This window comes from Alexandromys fortis, unplaced genomic scaffold (genome assembly GCF_014885135.2).
Source record: "Alexandromys fortis isolate MF-2015 unplaced genomic scaffold, M_Fortis_MF-2015_v1.1 scaffold_5, whole genome shotgun sequence".
In the NCBI taxonomy this organism is placed as follows: domain Eukaryota; kingdom Metazoa; phylum Chordata; class Mammalia; order Rodentia; family Cricetidae; genus Alexandromys; species Alexandromys fortis.
This window is the reverse complement of record NW_026067924.1, coordinates 23,106,297-23,126,482: the sequence shown is the minus strand read 5'-3', so window position 1 is coordinate 23,126,482 and position 20,186 is coordinate 23,106,297. Positions and strand designations below refer to the sequence as shown.

At 35.8% G+C, this 20,186-nt stretch overlaps 1 protein-coding gene across 5 annotated transcripts in view; it reads left to right on the top strand.

Annotated features, from left to right (window-relative positions):
• Nucleotides 1-20,186, top strand: part of Arid4b (AT-rich interaction domain 4B) — a 119,575-nt gene that overhangs the window by 56,631 nt on the left and 42,758 nt on the right. For all 5 annotated transcript variants that reach the window (XR_007591707.1, XM_050142235.1, XM_050142234.1 and 2 more), the window contains exons 7-12: nucleotides 3,841-3,932; nucleotides 9,152-9,290; nucleotides 12,053-12,132; nucleotides 14,831-14,907; nucleotides 16,012-16,166; nucleotides 18,926-18,998. Coding sequence is in view for 4 of the 5 variants with exons in the window: in XM_050142235.1 (XP_049998192.1) it covers nucleotides 3,841-3,932; nucleotides 9,152-9,290; nucleotides 12,053-12,132; nucleotides 14,831-14,907; nucleotides 16,012-16,166; nucleotides 18,926-18,998 (616 nt within the window). In the remaining variant the exon portion in view is untranslated. The remainder of the gene's footprint in view (nucleotides 1-3,840; nucleotides 3,933-9,151; nucleotides 9,291-12,052; nucleotides 12,133-14,830; nucleotides 14,908-16,011; nucleotides 16,167-18,925; nucleotides 18,999-20,186) is intronic.

The window sequence follows — 20,186 nt, the reverse complement described above, 5'->3', positions numbered from 1 at the left end:
CTCTCTCTCTCTCCCCTCCTTCCTCCCTCCTCCCTCCCTTACTTCCTTTGTTTTAAAAAGAGATTTCCCAGGCTGGCCTTGAACTCATGATTTTCTTGGTTCTGTATCCTGGGTGCTGGGACTATAGTCACCGTACCATTATTATATAGCTTTATGTAATTCATAAATAATTGTGAGAAAGAAGTGTCTGATTTATTATCCCACTCAGGTTGTGTAAGAGTTTAAAGGCTTCTTAAGAATTAATAAAAATACTTAAAAAAGAAGAGTTTATTGCTATAAAGATGACAAGCAGTCAGGAACTACTTCATATTAACATTGCTATAACTTTCTCTGACTTCCCTTTCTGAAGTCACCCTCTTTATCCTTTTACATTGTGTTCTCTGTTTTTCATAATGTTAATCATTTACTGACATTTAATTGTATATTTTATTTGTTTGTTTTTGTGGTTTGCCTTCTTAGGTAGCATGTATCGAAAAAACGTGATTTGTCTTCTTTGCTGCTTTGATCATAGTTCCTGCTATAGTGCCCGGCACTATAGCTGAGTTCTCGTTAGTCAGATTTCAGAATGAAGTACATTCATCTACCAGAGGCTTTGCTAAGTGACTTATGCACATTGTTACAGTCTCTGTTATTTGTGATTACTGTTGTTAATTACCCCTGATTAATTGTCTGTAGGAGACTGATGGACAGAACTAGTCAGACTAGTGCTTTCTAGCACCAAAATCAGTTCTTTACTTAAAAGCTGGGTCAAGGATCTGAACTTGGAAGCTTGAGTCAGCATCATAAAGTATCATGATATGCTTGGTCCAGTTCATTCTGTTAAAAGCGCTGATAGTGTGATTGAACTGTCATACCTTTGTCCTCTTCGTTTAGAAGAGTGCATGTTATGGGACACTTAAGTATTACTTACTTGTATATTAGACCATATTTTGTACCATTTATATTTTAAATTTCTCAGAGTCTATCACTCCCTATACTTTTAGAGTGCTTGATGTTTCCAAACTGTGGTTTGTACTGTTTTGATTCCTGTTTAGTCCAGATTCTCTCCATTTGCTGGAATCTTCTCTTAAGGCCACCAGAAATGCTTTCTGCTGTGTAATATCTTCCATGGATGTTGCAAGAAGAGAGCCGCTTGTTGGTTCCTGGCTGCCCAACTAGCTTAGACCCGAAATAATCACACAGAAACTGTATTAACTAAGTCACTGCTTGGCCCATTAGCTTTAGCTTCTTATTGACTAACTCTTATATATTAATTTAACCCATTTCTATTAATCTGTATATCACCACGAGGTTGTGGCCTACTAGCAAAGTTTCAGCACGGCAGCTCCATGGCGTCTCCTAACTCTGCCCTTTTTTTCCCCAGTATTCAGCCTAACTTTCCCTGTCTATCTAAGTTCTGCCTTGGTATAGGTCCAAAGCAGTTTCTGTATTCATTAATGGTAATCACAGCACACAGGGAACTCCCATATCACATGGGCTTTTTTGCCCAAATTAGGTCAACTCATCCTTTATCTTTTTGCACTCTGCTGGAATATTCTGGCTATGTGATCTTTTTGTTACTTCTCCTATATAAAATTTAAACTGCTGTAGGGGGATAGATACATTTTCTTGGTGAGTCCTCCTTTCCCCAGCAGTGTTTTCTATACAAGAGTCTTTAGTGAATAATTATTGGATTGTATTTGAAGGAGAGTTTTTTTCCCCCTGTTCTTTGAGACAAGGTCTCTTCAATGCAGCACTTACTGACTTTGAACTTGCTAATTAGTCAAGGTTGACCTCGAAATTCCTGATTCTTGTCTCCTCAAAGCCTCTTCTATGTGCTAGGATTATAAGTATGTGCCATCACAATTTGGCTTAGTTTTACAGGTTTATTTTGTTGACCTTTTGAAGCTGTTTCCTTTGTAGCCCCGGAATGTATTGTCCTGTGGCATGAACCTCTTATCTTTCTCCCAAGTGCTGGGATTACAGCCTTGCATCATCATACCCAGCTTTTGAAGGTTACATATAACAAGTCAGACTAATTTGGGGCAAGTGACATCATGAAATTCTCTTTCTTCATTTATGAGTTTTATATGTAAATATTCACTTAGAACACATATCCGGTTACTGATAGTAAGTAAATACGGGATCTTAAAACCCTGACTTTTCACCTGATGAAGGCTTCGTGTAAAGAAATATCTAATATAATAGTTTTTCTCTTATCAGAAAAATTTAAGCCAGATGATAGAGGCACACACAGTTAATCCCAGTACTTGGGAAGTAAAAGCAGGTTGAGTTCAAGGCCAGCATGGTCTACAGAGTAAGTTCTAGGACAGCCAGTGCTCAAAAAAAACCTTGTCTCGAAATAAGTTAAATTAAAAAGAGAATTTTGAAGCTGGATTCATAAGGCAGGTATAACCTGAAATAGTTGAACAGAAGATATGCCTCCAAGGAGGGTGTTTTCTCTGTGTCTGTGCAGATAAGACATTTTGATTGATGTTTTGCTGAAGGAAAGTTAGAATAATAGGAGTATAATGCATTAACTCCTTTCCATGTGCCAGTGCTGTGCTAAGGACACTGATGGAGCTGTGTGGATGTGGGTGTCTACTTGAGTAGCTTACCCTCTACTAGAGGGGAAAAATATATTAGTTAAGCAGTGAGAAATATTTTATAATGTTACTATATTAAAGCTTGATAAGGAGAGTATATAGAAGCTATATCTGTATATTCCTTTCTCTTTATTTGGTTTCTCTTGGAGGGTGCTCACTATCAAACTTAAGTCTTTGTGCATGATCGACAAGTGCTCTGCCCTGTCACAGACACCTTTTATAATACTCTAATATGTGACTTTAAGAAATCTTACCTTAAATAGCTCCTCAGCCTTACTTCTGTCCTGATAGTTTCCCCAGGAACCCATCATTTCTCCAGCACTCAGATAACTATCTTCTAACAAACATTCTGTTGGTGGGAAAGGGAGGAATAAAAGCGTCTGTGTGCATGTGTGTGTGTGCGCTTGCTCACAATCTCGTGTACAGTCTTGTGAAAGGAAAATAAACATATCCTCAATACTGACCATCTAAGGGTCATTAATTAGGATAGCGTCGTTAGATTTTTAGATATACTTCTCAGGAAATAAAGGCTGAAAAATGGACAAGAGAAGCTCATGAAAAGTAAAACATTTTGGTGAGATGTGTTATTAATATCAAGGAAGGAATACTCATTTTCATAACAGCAATTATATTTTGTGATGTAGATTAAAAAGGAAAACAAGAAATTAAATATTCAAAGTTATTTTTAAACATTTTTGTTAGAAAAGATTTATTATAGAAAACATTTGACAAGTTATAATGTATCTTCTTTGGAGCCTCCTTTCAAGCTTCTGGTGCTTATCTTTCTTGATGATTAGTTTGATTACTTATTAAATTTTTTTTAATGGATTCTGATTTGCTAAGGGCAAGGAACAATTTTGTGCTATGGTTGGCCTTATCCTAGGAATGAACCATTATAAGTAGGAGTCTTCCTTCACATGTGTGTTTTGAGTAAGCTATTGGTTATTTTCTATTTTAATGATTTTTTTTTTTTTTTTGGTGTGTGTGGCCTTCTAATAGCTAATGAGTCTTCTATCCAGGCAACCAGGGCTTTTTTCCATCTCTTCTTCCTCTCTCCAAGTATGGCCTCATTCATCTTTATTCTAATATCTTTAAAGCTAGAAGTTTTTCATTAAAAAAGATGTATCCTACCCTTCTTTGAGTGTAAAAAATTTTATTTTAAAACATGAGTATTTCACTGGTTTGGTTTAAAATGAAGAAAAAAAAAACACTTGCAAAGTAATAACTTTTGATGGGTTTGTGTTCTCACCCACAGACACTAGACCAGCTCCCACTCACCAACCCTGAGCATTTTGGCACTCCAGTCATAGGAAAGAAAACAAATAGAGGAAGAAGATCTAATCATATGTAAGTCAATTTTTATAACTGTTAGTGAATTTGAACTCATTTCTCTTTCTAGTATTTATTGTCTTAATAGTTATGATTTTTAAATTGTAATTTGCAAAAAAAATGCTCATGAGATCTTCTGGTGATGTCAGTTCTAATAGCGATTCACACCCCTCATCCTGGACCTGAGCTCCATGCATGCCCTCCAGCCTTAACAGCTGGGTTTGACTCTGGTATTTTTTCATATATATTGATGCTGCTTTTGGAGTGAAACTAGTCAATTGTCCCCATCAGCTCGTTTGCTGGTTTTCATGCTTTTCACCACGGTGTTTTCTCCCTTCCCTATGACTGCTCTGCTTACTCTGTCACCATTTTGTCTCCTACTTTTTACTTTGAAACCAGATATGATTTTTCTTTTATGAATCTCCTAAATTCTTTGTATTTATCAAATGTCATCGATAAAAAATTTCATCTCCTATTATTTTTGTAGTGGTGGTTTTCTTTATTAGTACCTATGAAACAAATATCTTAAAGAGTTGGAAACAACTTCTATGAAGCAAGAAACAAGTTGGAGTGAATGGGACAACAATATAATTTTAAAATTTATTCTTTCAGAAATTTCCTTTAGAAAATTAATGATTTGGACTAAAAATTACAAAATAAAAATATAATCTGAAACTATTGTTAAACAACTATAAACAAATACTATGTTGAATTATTAAAAACCTTAAGTGAATGCTTTCAGTATATAAAGTCAGATATTAAAATCTTGATTATTTCTGAACCCTTAAGATGGAAGGTGGGTAAATACACTCATATTATTTAATTTCAACCTTACTTGTGAAGATAGATAGGTATCTGGAGAGATGGCTCAGCAGTTAAGAACTATTGCTTCCCTTTCAGAGGACCAGAGTTTAGTTCCAGTACTCACATTGGGCAACTACTGTAACTTCAGCTCCAGGGGATTCAATGACTTGGCTTCCATGGTTGTCTTCCCTTACTGCTGTACACGCATGGATACTTAACACACACACACACACACACACACACACACACACACACACACGTAAATAAACAAATTAATAAAATTTGAGATTAAGAAAATTATTTTAAGACACAGGAAGGAGAACTGGGGCTTGAGCTCACCTTTGTCCCACAGGCTTTTCTTGTTCAACTGAAAAATTTGATTTTGCTTAGGTAGAGTACTTCAGTTACTTTCCAAATTAATTTTAAATGTAAATAAACCCTCATTTGAGGAGTGAAATTAGAAAACCACTAATCACTGCCTTGAAAAAATATTTATTGCTACTTATTTCCTATCTTACTGTAATTTGATTTATGCATTTATTCTCTGAATCTTCTAAAAATTGTTTTCTTTAGTTGCCAGAAAATTTGTCTTGTTACATTGCTGGTGAATTGATTATTTTTTAGTATACTTGAGTTACAGCTTTTTTTTTTTAATTCTTTTCTGTATGACATTTTAAAATTGGATATTTCAAACAGAGGAAAATAAACTGAAAATAAATGTTAGGTCTGATGCAGCAGCACATGCCCTTAAAACCATCACCTGGGAGGCAGAGCATGTGGATCTCTAAGTTCTAGATCAGCCCGGGCTACATAGTAACACTGTGTCTTGAAAAGAAAGAAAAAAGAAAAAGTATGGTGGTATTAGTAAGAATGACCTTCATTGTGAATATTATTTGTAATTCTGATGTGCTGTCTTTGAATTTTGAGAGGATTATTACATTGCCACAAAGTATTCATTGAAGCATGTGAATTGTGGAATGTTTTAATAGCTTTGAAAATTAATAAGTTAATGTTTTATCATTGATCATTAATCTTCCCATAGTTTTTAGAGTATTTTCATGTTTTAATAACTAACTGGTGATACCAGAGTGGTGAGTGTGAAACTTGCTGCTGTGTGACTTTAGCAGGTTAATCTTCTCATGCTGTGCTTCAGTTTTTATCTGTAAAATCAGGGTCATAGTATGAACTCTCTTAGAATTTTGAAAATAAATTAATTTATATTATAAATTAATGTATGCATGTGCACACACACACAGTTTATATATGAAGTGTTTTAGATTCAGGCATTCAGGTTTGAGGCTATTTGGATAGACGTTACTGAGCATTCCCAGTGCAAAGCCTAGAATGCAAGGACTAAATAGAATTACCATGTACTTATATGTAAACATATTAGGATCAAATGTCAGTATGTAAAGAAATCTCCCCCCTGGGTGTCCTGAATGTCCTGGAACTCACAGAGATACACCGCCCTCTACCTGCGATTTAAGGTATTCATCACCACCATTCAGCTAAGAATATTTTTTTTTTAATTTTGAAAATTGCAGTAAGATTTCAATATTTTTCCATTTTACAGATATCCCAGAAATGAAAGAATAAATTTAAAATAGGTTTAATATGGAATATCACATAGATTTGATCTATTAAGATGGCTAAAAGATCTATTAGAAAGTCTTTAGTGTTAAAGAAAAAACAGTTCTACATTGAACATAAGAATGAATTTTGTAGGTGCTGCTTCTTATTAACTAGTAAACTTGTTAAATCAGTAGTTTTTAGTTTTTCTCTTAAGAATCTCAGCATGCAATGAGAGATGGGCTTTGGGATTGTGTTAGACATGTGTGACATTTGAAAACTGAGGGTTTTGAGATGAAGCCCACTCCTGTTTGTTACTGGTTTTACTAGCTGTTGCTCACCTCTCACTGTTGTGGTTGGTTGGTTTCACTGCTGAGGGTTCTCACAGTTCTTGCTTGGTGTTTTCTGCCTTAGTTTATGAGTATCGTAAACAAAAATATCACGGTTTGAAATTTTCACCTCTTTACCTACATTTCCTCAGAGTTCATTCTCCTGTTTCTTAGCTCTACAACAAATTTTTGGACCTAAATCTTAAGGGAGTTCTTGTGACCTTCATTTCCTTTTCAATTACTCTATTGAAAAAGGTCTTCATTGTAGTTGTAACAACGGTCATTTCAAATATATTGTTAGCCAGGCATGATATGGTGGTTACTTGTCATCCTAGCTCTTGGGAGGCTGAAGCAGATAGATAGCAAAATTTGCAACCAACCTGGGATATATAATGAGACCTTGCTACAAACAACCAAAATAAGCAGTGTCTTTTTGTACAAATGTAAGGTTATATTTCCCTAGGTTTCTCAGGGCTTCATTGTCCCAATATTGTAGAACTACCTTTGTTTTTTCTTTCAGCAACTTTAAATCCACACACCAGCTAATCTGCCACCATTTATTCTGAAATTGACTGTTTTGATATCTTCCCCTTATTTTAACACCTGCTTTTAGTTGATCCTAATTAAGTTCAAGATGACCTTGTAATTATTTAACAATAACTTAGTTGTTATTGTTCTTACTGTGTAACTGAACTGAGTTTTATCCTTACTATGTTCCTATTCTAGACAGAGGTTTATGTTTTATTCTGCCTAAAAAAATGCAATGTTTAGAATTATAGACTGTTTCCATACTTTTCTCCTCTAGTTTTTGCTACTGTTTTTCTTTTTAATAACCTGTTTAAAGTCTGTTTAACTGGTAGAATAAGAAGACAAGCTTCTGCTGTCACTTCCCATCAGAGGACGAATAAAGCCTAACAAAATTTGCGATGATTTTTTTTTCCTAATAAAGGTTATTTATGAGTGTAAGTTTTACCCAATGCCAGTGCTAACAGTTTTCTGGAAAATGAATGTCTTAATTACATAGTTACAGATCTGTAACTTTAGTTTGCATATTATAAACCTTTTACAAATTTATTAGTTTTAAGTGTGTTCACAAGATTGTGCAACAGTTGCTAACTTTGCTGCTGTCTGATTTCAAAAGATATTTTTAGTATTTTTTGTACCTTTTTTAAAAATAAAGATCAGATTATATTTTCTTTTTCTTTCTATTTTTTTAAATAACTAAATATGGAGGTTGGGATTGAACCCAGGGCTTTTGGATATGCTAAGGCAAGTGGTCTATCTCTGATTCCTGTTAATAGTTTAATTTTTGGCAAAAATCAGAAAAAAAACATATTTTATGATTGCTTTTGTTCATATACCCAGTGGTTCTGACTTGAAGAACTTACACATTACTAATTTTTTTACTAAAATTAATCTTTTTAAAGTCTACCACACATGAAGTATGAAATTGGTCCTGACTTATCTGAAATTATAATGAATTGTTGAAACTAGAATTGTATTTGAGCTATTAGTTGTTAGAAATCTTTTTTTTAAGTATTGTGGATTTTTTTTGTTACGATACTCAATATTCAACTTTTTTTTCTAATGTCAAGAGAGTACAGTACCCGATTTCAGATATTTTCTCTTTGATAGTTAACATCTTTCTAATGTAGTAGCCCAGTGCAGTTCCTGTGAGATATTTTACAGCAACACAAAAGAATTATGTGTGTATTTTGTGTGCTGAACTGGGCTCATCTATTAAGGATTGCTATGGTAGTATCTTAACTAGATTGTCTCCTTGCCCCTCACTGAGACTTCCAGTTAAAAAGAAAATCTGAGTATGGGTGTTTGGCCTATGCGTGCGTGAGTGTGCATTTTTGTGCACTATGTATATGCATTGTCCCCAGAGGTGGTATCGGTTCCCATGGAACTGGGATTAGAGAGGCTTGTAAGTGTTGAGAATCTAACCTGTTCCTATGGAAGCATGGCCAGTATTCTTAACCTCTGGCTTCTCCCTTTTTAAGTTTTCTCAGTAATGGGATTGCCAGAAGACTATCTTTTTGAACATTTGCAGTTTGACCCTGGGATCTCCTATCTTGAATATAATACTGAGATGTGTAGTATGGGTCTTCAACTTGAGGATTTGCGAACTGGTTGTTCTATTCTGGTTTTCTGCTTAATCTTTGTTTTTTTTTTTTTTTTTTTTTTTTTTTTGGGACAAGTCTTGCTACGAAACTCAGGCTATCTTAAACTTCAGCTCTCCCTCCTTATCTTCCTGACAGTTGGAATTATAGGTGTGCACTATTATGCCTATGCCTTCCTTTTCCCTTATTTTTTTCAAAATAGTAAAGCCAAACGATTATGGGGATATGATGTACTGTTGTTTGAAGATAAGCTTGCTGTTACTGTTTAGAGAATGATTTGAAATCTCAAAGAGTTAATTTTTAGCTTTTGGGGAATGTTGGGAAGTTCTGAAATAGCCTGCTAACCATTGGTTTATATATCTTCATGAAGATAAATGAGAATGTCTTATTTTTTTCCCCCTCTCTCTAGACCAGAGGAGGAATCTTCCTCCTCATCCAGTGACGACGACGATGATGATAGGAAACAGACTGATGAGCTACTAGGCAAAGTTGTTTGTGTAGATTATGTTAGTTTGGATAAAAAGAAAGCTCTATGGTTTCCTGCACTGGTGAGTATTTGAGTATGAAAGGTTTTACTTTTTTTTTTTTTTTTTTTTTTAAAAAAAAATGTGTTTGGGGGCAGCTGCAGAGATGGCTCTGCAGTTAAGAGTAGTGGGTCTTAATACTGAGTGTAATCAGAACACACACAGTGGTTCACAACCATATAGTGGGATCTAATGCCCTTTTCTAACATGCTGGCTCTGTATTCAGTTAGAGCGCTTATATACATAACATACATTAAATTTATTCTTATTTTTTGCTTATGAATATTTGCTTTTATGTATGTATATCTACCATTGAAGGCCAGAAGAGGGTGCTGGGTCTCTTGAAATCAGAAACAGAGCTGCCAAGTGGCTGCTAGAAATCGAACTTGGGTCCTGTGCAGGAGCAACAAGTTCTCTTTCCCACTAAGCCACCTTACTGTTGAGGCATTCACTTCCCTTCTCCATTTTTAAAACAAAGTTTCACGTAGTTGAGTTTGGCTTCCAGTTGCTTGTGTAATTAGGTTGACTTTAAATTCTTGACCCTCCCACCTTCTAAGTGCTGTTGTTACCTGTGTATACCACCCAGGCCTAGCTACCCCCCCCCCCCCCCCCCCCCCCCCCCCCCCCCACTCTCCTGCACATCCTCCTTCTTTCAGGGTGGCCACCACTGTCCGTATGCTTTTCTCCCCCCCCCCCCCCCCCCCCCCCCCCCCCCCCCCGCACCGCCCCCAAGCGTTTCTCTGTGCAGCCTTGGCCGTAAGGGAGCTCACTTTGTTGGCCAGACTGGCCTTGAACTCAGAGATCTGCCTGCCTCTGCCTCCTGATTGCTGGGATTAAAGGCAGGTGCCACAACTACCCAGCCATTCCCGGCTTTATGTAATTGCTAGGGATCCTAGTTTATGTCCTAATGCTTATATGACAAATACTTGACCCATCTCCCAGCCTGAGAATTTTTGAAATTTCTTTCTTTCTTCCTTTTTTTTTAAAGTTAAATTTAAATCATTTTATGTGTCTGTGTTTCTGTGTGAATCTATACCATGAATACAAGGGTACCCATGAGGTTAGTTAACATTGGTTACAAGTGGATGTGAGCCACATGATATGGGTATTAGGAGTGAAACTTTGGCCTGCTGGAAGAGCATGAAGTAATCTTAACTGAGGCACCTCTCTAGCCTGTCTTTTGTTACTTCTTGAGATAAGATTTTTTCCCCCTATGTATTTAGGCAGACTTTGAAGGAAAGAACTTCCTGCCTTAAGCCTCCCATGTGCTGGAATCACTAGGCTGAGTCACAATACCCAATGAAAGTGTAGTTTTTTCCCTTTTTTGGACAAGATAATTAGCTTCATTTAATCTTAATTGAAACTAAGAAATAAGTGATGTACATTTCCTTTTTAAAGTAAGGAAATCTCAAGTTTGGTGGTTTCATGGTCCCCCTTTTCATTCTTTATTAAGTTCTCCAATTAATTATAGTGTTGTGATTCAAAGTTCGTAAAATGTGACTGTTCTCTTTAGTTGGTACCAGGAAATAATATGTGATGACCATATGAATGTATGTGTATTTGCAAAATCTATAGATCATGGAAAACTGAGGTTCATGGGCTGCAAGTTTCAGAATCCTAATACATGTTTTTTGATTTTTTTTTTTTTTTTAATTTTCAGATAGGTCTTAGACAAGACTGGCCTCAAACTTGATGTTGTAGTTGAGGGCAGCCTTGAACTACTGATATTCCTGCCTCTGCCTCCTGAAGTGTCACCACCACACTTGGCATGTTAACACCTTGGTTCCCAGAGTTTCTTAACTTGGCTGAGTACCAGACTTGTATATTTGTTAGTCACCTTGAAGCTTGAGTCCCAACGTTTTTTCCCCCCTCCTCTTGTCTCCTTCAGTGGCTTTCCTTTTTTATGCCATTTGTAAAAGACAAAAACTCTCACCTTTCTGCTTTTGGTGCTTTAATTTTCTGTTGCTGTTACTTGACATGCAAGCCACTACTCACCTAGGTAATTGCAGTAGTTGTAGCTTTCAGCCGTTACCCTTATGTGGGTTATTTTCTTCATCGGAAGACATTTTTATTAATACATCATCTGTCTGTCTGTCAGTCCGTCCATCCATCCATCCTTCCGCCCACCTACCTACCTGTGTACCTATCTATCAGTCTAATCTAATCTAATCTAATCTAATCTATTTTGGGGGTGTGTTTATGTGCTCACTGGCCTGTGGAGGTCAGAGGACAATTTGTGAAAATTAGCTCTCTCTTACAGTGCTAGTTCCCGGTAATTTAACCCAGATTGTCAGGCTTGACAACAGGAGCTGTCTCACTGAGCCATCTCACTGGCCCAATAATTTATTATTTATTTTAATTTTTAAGTTGCATTTATTCCTTGGGGGATTTGCCATGGCCCTACCTACATTGTGCATGTGATGTCAGAAGACAGCTTATTGGAGTTAGTTTTCTCCTAACACTGTGTAGGTTCTCAGGATTGAACTCATGGACCACCCTGGCCTGGAGCTCAAGAGACCTGCTTGCCTCTGTTCCTGGTGCTAGGATTAAAGATGTGTGTCCCTTTGCCGAGATATACTTTTGTGTTAGATCATTCTCTAAATTTTTGAGTTTTTCTTGAAGGCTTAACATATGATACGGTAAATGAGACTCTGAGAACTCTGGACCCTTGTTCTCTTTTCAGCCACATAGTGTTGCCCTACCCCTTCAGAAACATTTAGCTAGCAGGCATGGAAATAACTGAAAATATACTTTCACTTATGATAGTTCTACACTTTCTTTTAAAGGTGGTTTGTCCTGACTGTAGTGATGAGATTGCTGTGAAAAAAGACAATATTCTTGTTCGATCTTTCAAAGATGGCAAATTGTAAGTATTGGTCATGTGATTTTTAGAAATTTATCCTGCATAAGCCAAGTGTTTCTAATTAAGGTGGTAAATGAAGTGAGGTTAGTTATTTCTTTTGACCTTAGGTCTTTAATTTTTGAAGAGGTATATTTCAAAGAGAATGGCTTTCACACTCTCTGGAAGTCTTACTGTGTCTTTCTTTACTCATTAGTTCTGCTATTATAGACTCTTAGCAGTATTTTTATCATCTATAACTGGTGGCTCATTTAGACAGATTTGATGTTTAATGGAACTAATGGTCTACTAATATACCATATTTTTGGTGTTACTTATTTACTTATGATGGGGGGAGGTGTGTTAGTGTCATAGTGTACATGTAGAGGTCGGAAGACTTCTTGTAGGAGTTATTTCTCTCTTCTTCACATGGGTTATGGGGACTCAGTTGAGCTGTTAGGTAGCTGTTAGATACTCAATATCTACCTACTGGTGGGGACTCAGTTGAGCTGTTAGGTAGCTGTTAGATACTCAAGTATCTACCTACTGGGCTGTGTATCTACCACTGGGTCCTAAGGTTTGTTCTTGATTATTTATTATTCCTTATTTCTAAATAAGATCTCTTGCAGTGTCTCTCAACCTTTGTGTTGTGACCCCTTTGGGGGTCGAATGACCCTTTTGCAGGGATTGCCTAGGACCATCAGAAAATAAAATTACAGTTGTGAAGTAGCAATGAAAATTATTTTATGATCAGGGGTCACAGCAACTTGAGGAACTGTATTAAAGGTCACAGCATGAGGAAGTTTGAAAACCACTGATATATTGGCTAATGCATGACTTCTACAATGATCTAAGAATTTTAATTGATTTTTTAAAAATGCATTCTATATTGCAAGAAAGTAGTCTTTCTTGGAGTTTTTTTTCCCTAAAGAAAAGAATTCTAAATTTTTAGTTTTACTTTAAAGAATTAAATAGATACAAAAACTGTGTTTCTCTTTTTCTCCCTTTTGTTCCCCAGCCTGTTCTCTCTCATGGGTTCAGTTTCATACCGCTTCAGCCCTCTAGTACCATGCTACCATGCCCAGCTGAAGCCAAGTAATTCTCTCCTGAGCCTCACTAGGTGTCAATATTTTTAAGTAACTAACCACTTCTTGAGATTTAGTGCTTATGTTTTCAAGTTCTAAGAAGTAATTTTGAAAATAAGCTACGAAAACAACTTTAGCGAAGTTGAGATAATCAGATAAATTTCAGCACCAAAATTTGAGTACTTGTTTCTTATTAAGGAATAAATTACATTTGGGAGTAGAGGGATGGGGAAATGGTAGTTAAAGGACATAAGATGTCAGGTTCATGCTTCCGAGTCTTACATAGACTGTGACAGTTGTAGTTCTTGACACCTTCTTACATACTTGGAATTCTCACGCCTCACTCATTTCCTAAAAAGAGAACTGTGTAAAGTAATAGATGTGTTAATTAATTGAGATGTGGCAATCATTTCTTAAAGTATATGTGTGTCAAATTATCATGTATGCTTTAAATATATACAGTTTCATTTGTTAGTTATACCTGGCTAAAACTATAAAAGGTCATGTTTAGATATCTAATAATATGCTTTTATTAAAGTGTTTTAAAGATTGATAATGACAGTTGAAGTGTATATTGTGTGGAGGTGGGAGGGAGGAAGGAACAGAGATGAAACAGTGGCGGAGGTTCTGACTCCTGTGATGCCATATTGAGGTGTCTGAGACTGATTTGCATAATTCTTATCCATTTTTATGTGTATCTGAAAATTTTTTAATGAAAGATAAAAATTTAATTTTACATGTATGGATATTTTCCCTACATGTATGTCTGTATACACATTTGTGTTTCTTTTTCCCTTGGTGGCTAGAAGAGGATGTCAGATCCCCTGGAACTAGAGTTGCAGACAATAGTGAGCCTCCTTATCATTGTTAGGGATCAAATTCCAGTCTTTTTGAAGAAGAGCTGGAGCTCTTAACCCCTGAGCCTTCTTTCTAGCCACAAAACAAAGTTTTAAAGAGATGGAACACTGAAAATTGTATTTGGAATGACATTTGGGCTTTTTTTGGGGAAGGGGGTTGGTTATTAGTACAACTCAAATATATAGAAGTCAAATTTTAGTTTATTTTAATAAGAGAATAAATGATATTTATCATTTAACATGTTCCATTTTTTTGCATAACTCTCCTTAGGGTTGAAGCGTTCCATAAGAAGCCTAACTTTATTTTAGAAGTTAATTTGTCATTCTGAAATAGTTCTTGAGACATTGTTGAGATACCCCCATAGCAAACAAAAACTAGAGAAAGTTGTTTTATTAACAGGCATATTTTCTTCCTCTTTTAAACTAATCTCATTATTATCCCAAGATAATGACAAGTTTTACTGTTGACTCTTCCTCATTTAATTTATGTGTTATGCCATCCAAATGCTTGTTTTCATTATTACATTAGAGGTTCAGCATTTGTTTCTAGACAGTTATTTGATACCTTTTCTTTTGGTTCTGGAATTTGAACCCAGGTGTAAATGAAACAAATCTTAATGCAGGATCGTTCCACAGACAGTGTGTGATTTGGGACTTATAGTACTATGTACAGTTGTTTTTATTACTCATAATAGTGTTCTCATCTTTTTTGATATTTGTCTATGATTTGATGACTGCTGTCTTAATCTCTCATTTTCTCATCTTTATGATTGAATAATGCAGTACTTCAGTTCCAAGAAAAGATGTCCATGAAATTACTAGTGACACTGCACCAAAACCTGATGCTGTATTAAAACAAGGTAAGGAAATAATCTTGAAAAGATTATAATTTAAAACCTGTTTAATTGTATTATAAATTAATCTTTTTAAAAATTTTTTAAATATTTTTTTTTTCTAAGATAGGGTTTTTCTCTGTAACAGTCCTGGCTGTCCTGGAACTCACTCTGTAGACCAGGCTGGCTTCAAACTCAATGAGAACCACCTGCCTCTGTCGCCCAAGTGCTGGGATTAAAGTCATGTGCCGCCACTGCCTGACATAAATTAATTTTCTTGATTTTAAGTCTTCTTTTACTTTATTAACATTTTTCAGTAGATTTATGTTTTGAAAACTCATGCTTCTTTTTTTTTGTAAAAGTTCTTATTAAGGTAATAATCAGGAACATTAGTTAAAAAACATTAGCTATTTTAATAATGTGAATTTTGCCTAGTAAATTCACTATTGGTTTATAGGAATGACAAAGTAAGAATCTGAATAATTTTGATTTGTTAACTCTGCTAACATATTCCTAGTCAAGGCTCTAATGGTAAGATTGTGATTGCTTTTATTATTTCTTTTATACCATTGTAAATTACTATTTCCACATTTCCTTACCTATCAAGGATTGATAGACTTACTTAAAAATTAGAACAAATTATGATTTATAATTAATACCATGTAGTATAAAAAGAGACTAATTGTTTTTAGCCAATTTTAGTTTAAGCTCTAGTTTGGTTCTGTTAGAGTTGCAGAGAACATTTTTGGCTAGATTTTTGTGCATGTGGTAACATGTGGTAATGTTAGTAATTGTTGAATAAAACATCGTGGCTTATCTATTTTAAAATTGTTTTTAGTATATAAACTTAATATCTGTTTAAAAGAAGAAAATTCCTTGTTTCCTCTTGTATTTGTTTGAATTCGAGAATCCTTCCAGTTGACTTGCCTAGTTTTAAAGTGGGTCTCCTGTGTATAAATAAGATCAAAAGGATTGAGTGGCTTCATAAGACAGCTTTTAGTATAGAGCCAGGAATCTAGCACACATTTGACAGATGTCAGTGCTGGTACCACAGCTTTTATAAATAGTTAACATTTTTTAATTCAGTTGTTTTAATCTGTCCAGTTTCCTAACATTATGGTGTATTTGTAGCCTTTGATCAGGCGCTTGAGTTTCACAAAAGTAGAACTATTCCTGCTAACTGGAAGACTGAGTTGAAAGAAGATAGCTCCAGCAGCGAAGCTGAGGAAGAGGAGGAGGAGGAAGATGATGAAAAAGAGAAAGAAGATAATAGCAGTGAAGAAGAGGTAAATTAAAAACTTGATATTTTGATGCCTTTTAAAATGTTAAGTAATGTTTTACTGTTAGGAATCTTTTCATCATAAAATTTTGCTTTATCAAGTTGTTTGCTTCTTACCTGAAAACAGAAGTGTAGGCTTAGGGGATTCAGAGTAGTGTCGTACTCTCCACCTAGGTGATTCGGGGGTGCCTTTACTTTATAAGATAACTAAAGTACCACCTAGTCGTTAACATGTTTTGCACTGTCATGTCTGTAGCTGCACCTCATGATAGGTGTGCATCTTCATAATTCCCGAAGCACTAGGAATAGTGTTCAGAATAATGTCCAGCCAACATTAAAGAAAAAGTGAAGGTTGGCGTCTTTTAGATTCACAGAATGAAAAACATTATTTAATTTCATACATATGCGTTTCCTTATACATTAATTTTGGTCATGGAGTTAAAGTTTTAGATTTTATTGTGATTTCATGTGTCCAGGTGACAGGTATTCTAACACAAAAGATTACTGAGTAAATGGTGTGTAGATAACACCTACTATTTTGACCATGAAGTGAACTGTGTTTTCTTTTTGGAAAATCATAGTAATTTTTGGTGAATATGTAATGTTTTCAATTTGGAGATTTTATCACTTAATTGAAGTACATAGTTAATGACCTAGGAGTTTTTTTGAAAGTTATATTTTAGAGTGCAGTGACAAAGGATAGCATAGATATCTTTCTCTTTCAGTCTGGCCTAGTTCTCCTCTTTATTTTCAGTGTTAAAGTGAGAGCTGAGGTTGGGGTATTGTCTGTGTTCTTGCCTGCCATGCTGGAGGGCCTGGCTTCTACCTCCAGTATTTTATAAACAATTAAAAGTCAGAATGACCAATCCCATATTTATAATCTGTAAAGACAGTTGTTCTTTTCAAAGTATAAAATTCACGCACAAAATGTAAAACTTCCATGACGGTCCAGCCTCTGCCCATCTCTCACTGTTTCTGTTCTTTCCCTGTGAACTCTGAGCTGTAGCAGCGTCATCCTATATCCCTAGATGCTTCTCATTTTCACACGGTAGTACTTCTGCTCCTCCCGCTGTTTCCCATGTGTGTATGGTAGTAGTGGTGGTACTGCCTGGCAAACTTTGGTCAGTTTCCAAACTCCAAGAACATAACATTCCTCAGATTAGGAAACTTTATCTCTTCATTCTCTGAAGTTCAACTTTCTTGTGTACTTTTTCCTATGTATTTTTATATGTGCTTTCATACATGCATCTCTCTCTGTCTCCCCCACTCTTATTTAGGTTTATTGCCTGTTTTTCTCTTTTACTAATTTATTTGTAAGCTTCTGAAAGAGAGGTTTCCTATCTTATTAGTATTTTTATATTCTCAGCATTTATCATAGTGCATAATTTATCACAGCTGGTCAAAAAAAATCAGTTATCAAACATTTTGTTGCTTGGATTTGTGTTTTACAAGTATTTTTATAACAGCTAATCTGTGTAGGGGGTGTTGATTACTAGTCAAATGTTTTAAGTTAAATACAAACTTCATTTTTTATGGAATAGAAACAAAATTGATGATTAAGTCAAATCTTTTAACATAGTAACATTTAAGAGAATATCTTAACTTTTTCTCTATATTTGTATTTGACTGTCTTACAAAAAACTTGACATGTGGACTGTTTATATTGAAGTATGGTTTATCACAAGCAAGTTAATAGTTGTCATTTATTCTTTGTCTAAGAACCAACCGAATAGTTTTTTGATATGAATGTTTTGTAGTTTTTTAAAATTTACTGTCCCTTGCTCCAAAACGTTCTCCATAAAACAAAGGGAAAATGAACTAGAACAATGGCAGTGGGCATGTGATTTTTCCAAATTAAAAATGGTTAGCTTTGTTGAGCATACTAGTTGGAGCTTCTATAACTGTTAGAACTTTGCTTCCAGCTAGAGTAACTGCAACTGCACAGCCTGCTTAGATGTGCTGAGTTATTCTCTCTGCAGTAACTCCTGACCATGTTTTGTCACAACAGGCTCCATAGCTTTTTCTTTTATTTGATTCAGCACCTAGCATAGTGCCTACACTTACAGGTGCTTTTTGTTTGTTGAATGGATGAAAGTCAATGAATTGGTGAGTTCCTCAATCTTACGTACTACCCTGCTCCTTGCAGGTTGCTTCAGGACCAGCTCCCTACTGCCTCAGCCCTTGGCCACAGCAGCAAGAAGCTAGTCCCTCCCTTAATTGATAATTCGGGGAACTATTTTATTACTTGAAGATTTCCCTAAGTCTGAATCTTCAGGTATTGTAGATCAAGTTTGTTCCCCACTATACTGATTATGTAAGCTTGAAGTACTATATAGTGGGGCTGCCTATAATGAAGGATATTTAGAGCAAATGGGACCTGTGCTTACTGAGTTCCTTGAGGAACAACAATGGAATCAACTTTGATGTTAAACTCTAGCCCAGTTTTAATAGAAATGAGAGTAGGTGTTCTTGAGCCTGTGACCTTGATTTAAAGAATAGATCTCTGATAATAGTACAGTTTTGTTAGTCGTATACAAAAATTGACAGTTGGAATTCTATTGAGATACCTTTTAGGATGTGTTCTTCTATATAATGCAAAATGTCTAGACTTACTTGGTTTTGAACAGCTTAGTAAAAAATACTTTGTAAACTACCTTTTAAATATTTAAATGAGTGTTAGTTTTTCTCTTGGCAAGAAATATTGCTTGCATTAATAAAACTCTGAATTGAGGAAAACAATATCTTTTCTTCTGTGATTAAAATTAGGAAGAAATAGAACCATTTCCAGAGGAGAGGGAGAACTTCCTTCAGCAGCTTTATAAGTTCATGGAAGACAGAGGTGAGTGTGCCACTCTTACTGTGTAAGTTCGTGGAAATAGATGAGTGTGTCACTTACTATATAAGTTCACGGAAGATGGAGCTGAGTATGTCACTCTTAACTATGTGTAAGATAGAAAACAGAAGGTCACACTTGTTTGAGCATTGAGTGTGTCCTAAGACCCAACTTCATAGACAAAGAGAATTTAACCAAGAAGAGACCCAGAAATAGAGAAAAGTATAGGCTGGATGTGATAGTTCTTGTCTTTAATTCTAGCATTAGGGAGGTTAGTTCAGGAAGAGTGTAAGCTTGAGGCTAGCCTGGGCTACATAGTGAGATACTGTCTTGAAAAGTTCCTTCCCCCTTACACAAAAAGGAAAAGAAATCTGGAAAAAAAAACTTAACAAAATATCCAGCTGAGTGTGGCAACTTTCTGAATATGCTTAATTTTGCAAAGAAATGTAAAGAATAGAGCTGGTGATGTGACTTAGTTGGTAGCTGTGCTTGTCTGGCCTACATGAAGCCACATAAACTGAGTGTAGTGGCAAATGCTTATAATCAGTCCTAGCACTCTCCCAGTGGAGGCAGGAATTGGAAGTTCAAGATTATCGTAGGCTGCATAGCAAATTCGAAGCTAGCCTGGGATACGCGAAACCCTTCCTTAAACCATGCTCTTCGAAAGGGAACAAGGACTAAAATTGGGCTTAATGGTAGAAACCTGTAATTTCAGCTACTCAGGACTGAGCCAGAGAGGATTCAAGTTAACCTGGGCAACTTTTGGGAGACCTCATCTCAAAAGTAAAAATAAAGCCAAGGGATGGGTTAGCTGGTAAATTGCTACTTGCCCTATAAGTAGGAGTATATGAGTTCACACCCCATTAGTGATACTTTAAAAAGCCAAGTATGGTGGCATGTCCATGGAATCCTAGTGCTGGAAAGGCAGAGACATGCCGACCAGTTTAGCCAAATAGGTGAAATCAGTGAGAGACCCTGAAAAAACAAAAATGCCTGTGGCCTCCACATACATGTACATGTACAGAAACATGAACACATATGAAAAGTAAAAAGGAGGGCTGGAGAGATAGCTCAGTGGGCAGCAGTGATGACTGCTTTTCTAGATGACTTGCATCCATCTTGTAGCTAACAACTGTCCATATTTCTAGCTGCATGGGATTTGAGGTTATCAGGCATGCACATGGTGCACAGACA